The sequence below is a fragment of the Atta cephalotes genome (genome assembly GCF_000143395.1).
Source record: "Atta cephalotes unplaced genomic scaffold scaffold00028, whole genome shotgun sequence".
NCBI classification, from domain to species: Eukaryota; Metazoa; Arthropoda; class Insecta; order Hymenoptera; family Formicidae; genus Atta; species Atta cephalotes.
Genome location: NW_012130092.1, coordinates 3,170,743 through 3,172,780, shown reverse-complemented (window position 1 = coordinate 3,172,780; position 2,038 = coordinate 3,170,743). Strand labels below are relative to the sequence as shown.

The 2,038-nt window shown below is 29.3% G+C and overlaps 1 protein-coding gene across 1 annotated transcript in view; it reads right to left on the bottom strand.

Annotated features, from left to right (window-relative positions):
* The window catches only part of LOC105620748, a gene marked incomplete at its 5' end in the record, with an annotated part of 5,859 nt that extends 5,427 nt beyond the window's left edge, over positions 1-432 (bottom strand). The window contains one exon of the mRNA XM_012202238.1: positions 104-432. Within this exon, the coding sequence (XP_012057628.1) occupies positions 104-432 (329 nt within the window). The remainder of the gene's footprint in view (positions 1-103) is intronic.
* Between the last annotated feature and the right edge of the window lie 1,606 nt (positions 433-2,038).

The window sequence follows — 2,038 nt, the reverse complement described above, 5'->3', positions numbered from 1 at the left end:
TTTAATGCTACTTTAATTTTTATGATTTTAGATACTGTTTCTTTCGTAATATTTTTTTAAATATGTATAATAATACTTTTGTTTTCTTTTATTTGAATCTTACTCATTTGGTTTGCCGTTGGGATCCTTTTCATGCCATACACATGTATGAAGCACCGTCTCTGCATATCTGCGATATGCTAAACAAGGAGTACCGCTTTTTTTGGTAAACATAACTACATCCAATATGGTTGAAATCGCTAGAAGGGATACAAGGCCGCAAAGTTTTGCAATCATCATAGAGAATATATTATTATGAAAGGCTTGCTGTCCTAACTGAAATTTCTTCTCGTCATAAAAGGGCGGTATTTCTGGTTTCATATTGTTGAAGTCCATTATACTTTTAGAACCTTCATTGAGAATAATTCGCAGTCGTTTCTCTACTTTATCTGAAAATTCGAATTTTTAAATAAAATTACAAACAATTTAGAAAAATCGCTTTTCGGAATTTTATTTATGCAATAAAATATAATAATATAATATCTTTACTTGATAAGCTCAAATTATTTATTTTACATGTTACATCCTTAATATATTTTTTTTTAATTTAATACGTTCTTTTTGTAAATAGAAATTATTTAGATTAATATTGTTTATTCATTTAGAATATTTATTTCTTCTTAAAGAATGTTTGAAAAGGATATCTTGATGAATTATTTAAAAAGAATATCTTTAAAGTATTCTTTCTAAATTCCTAATTTCTTTAATTTTTCTTTTTATCATCAACTTCAAATTATTTCGACTAAAATGGAATCTCTCTGAAAGGAATCCTCTAAAAGGAATCTCCTCTAACAAGAATCTTTGCTCAAATCATCCATTGTGCAACACAATTGAGAATTTCCAAAACTATGCTTCACAAAACAAGAGGACATATGTAATACTGTCATGCGAGCGATCGTAAGAATTGATTGTACATGTTTCGCATGTATAAATGCCCAAATCAACGTTAACATCTGTGCGTGTGAACGTGAATGAAATTTGAAAAATTTCGTGAGTTTTAACAATTTCACATAATATATATCCTATGTAATTTATATTGACAAGATGTTCACATAATAATTGAAAATAATATGAGCGAATCGATCTATTGATGTGACAAAAATAATTAACGAGTTCATAATCGTAATTGTATTTTATATTAATAATTAAAAAATCTTTAATATTAATAACATTGTCATTTATACGTATATGTAGAGTATAAAGTAGGATAATTTAAATAAATAAGTTACAAAAATTTTTGAATTCTACACTGAGATCGCACAGTGTATTCAATCAAATAAACAAAATACTATTGATGCACATTACGTACATGAGAATACGTGAGAAGAATTAAATGAAGGATATCATTGCACGTATCATTGCAATGATCATTTCGCTGTATATCGTTTTCAATTATGATCGACTTTATTTGGTCACAATATCCTCGAGATGATCAATATTTATTTTCAAAATATTTCATTTATATGAGGGTGGATCAAATATAAACAAGAATTTTTTTTATTATTTATTGGACAAGAATAAAGATATAAAGAAAACAAATTATTTTTCTACATAGTACCCTGCTACATTAATATATTTTTGTCAGTGGATAGGCAGTTTGGCGATCCCGTTTTCATAAAAAATAATAGGATTGTATCTGCAGCTAATTGCGCAAGAATTTCTCTCTACTGGTATCGTCGATTCGTGGTATTCATGAATAGTATTGTCCTCCCAATTCTTCTTTCAGTAATCCAAACAATCATATGGAAAGATTTGTCTCAAATATCTGTTTCAGCCGCTAAAAGAAATTGGAAAGATTCGATTTAGGATGATAGTATATACATATATATATACAGAGAGAGAGAGAGAGAGAGAGAGAGAGAGAGAGAGAGAGAGAGAGAGAGAGAGAGAGAGAGAGAGAGAGAGAGAGAGAGAGAGAGAGAGAGAGAGAGAGAGAGAGAGAGAGAGAGAGAGAGAGAGAGAGAGAGAGAGAGAGAGAGAGAGAGAGAGAGAGAGAGAG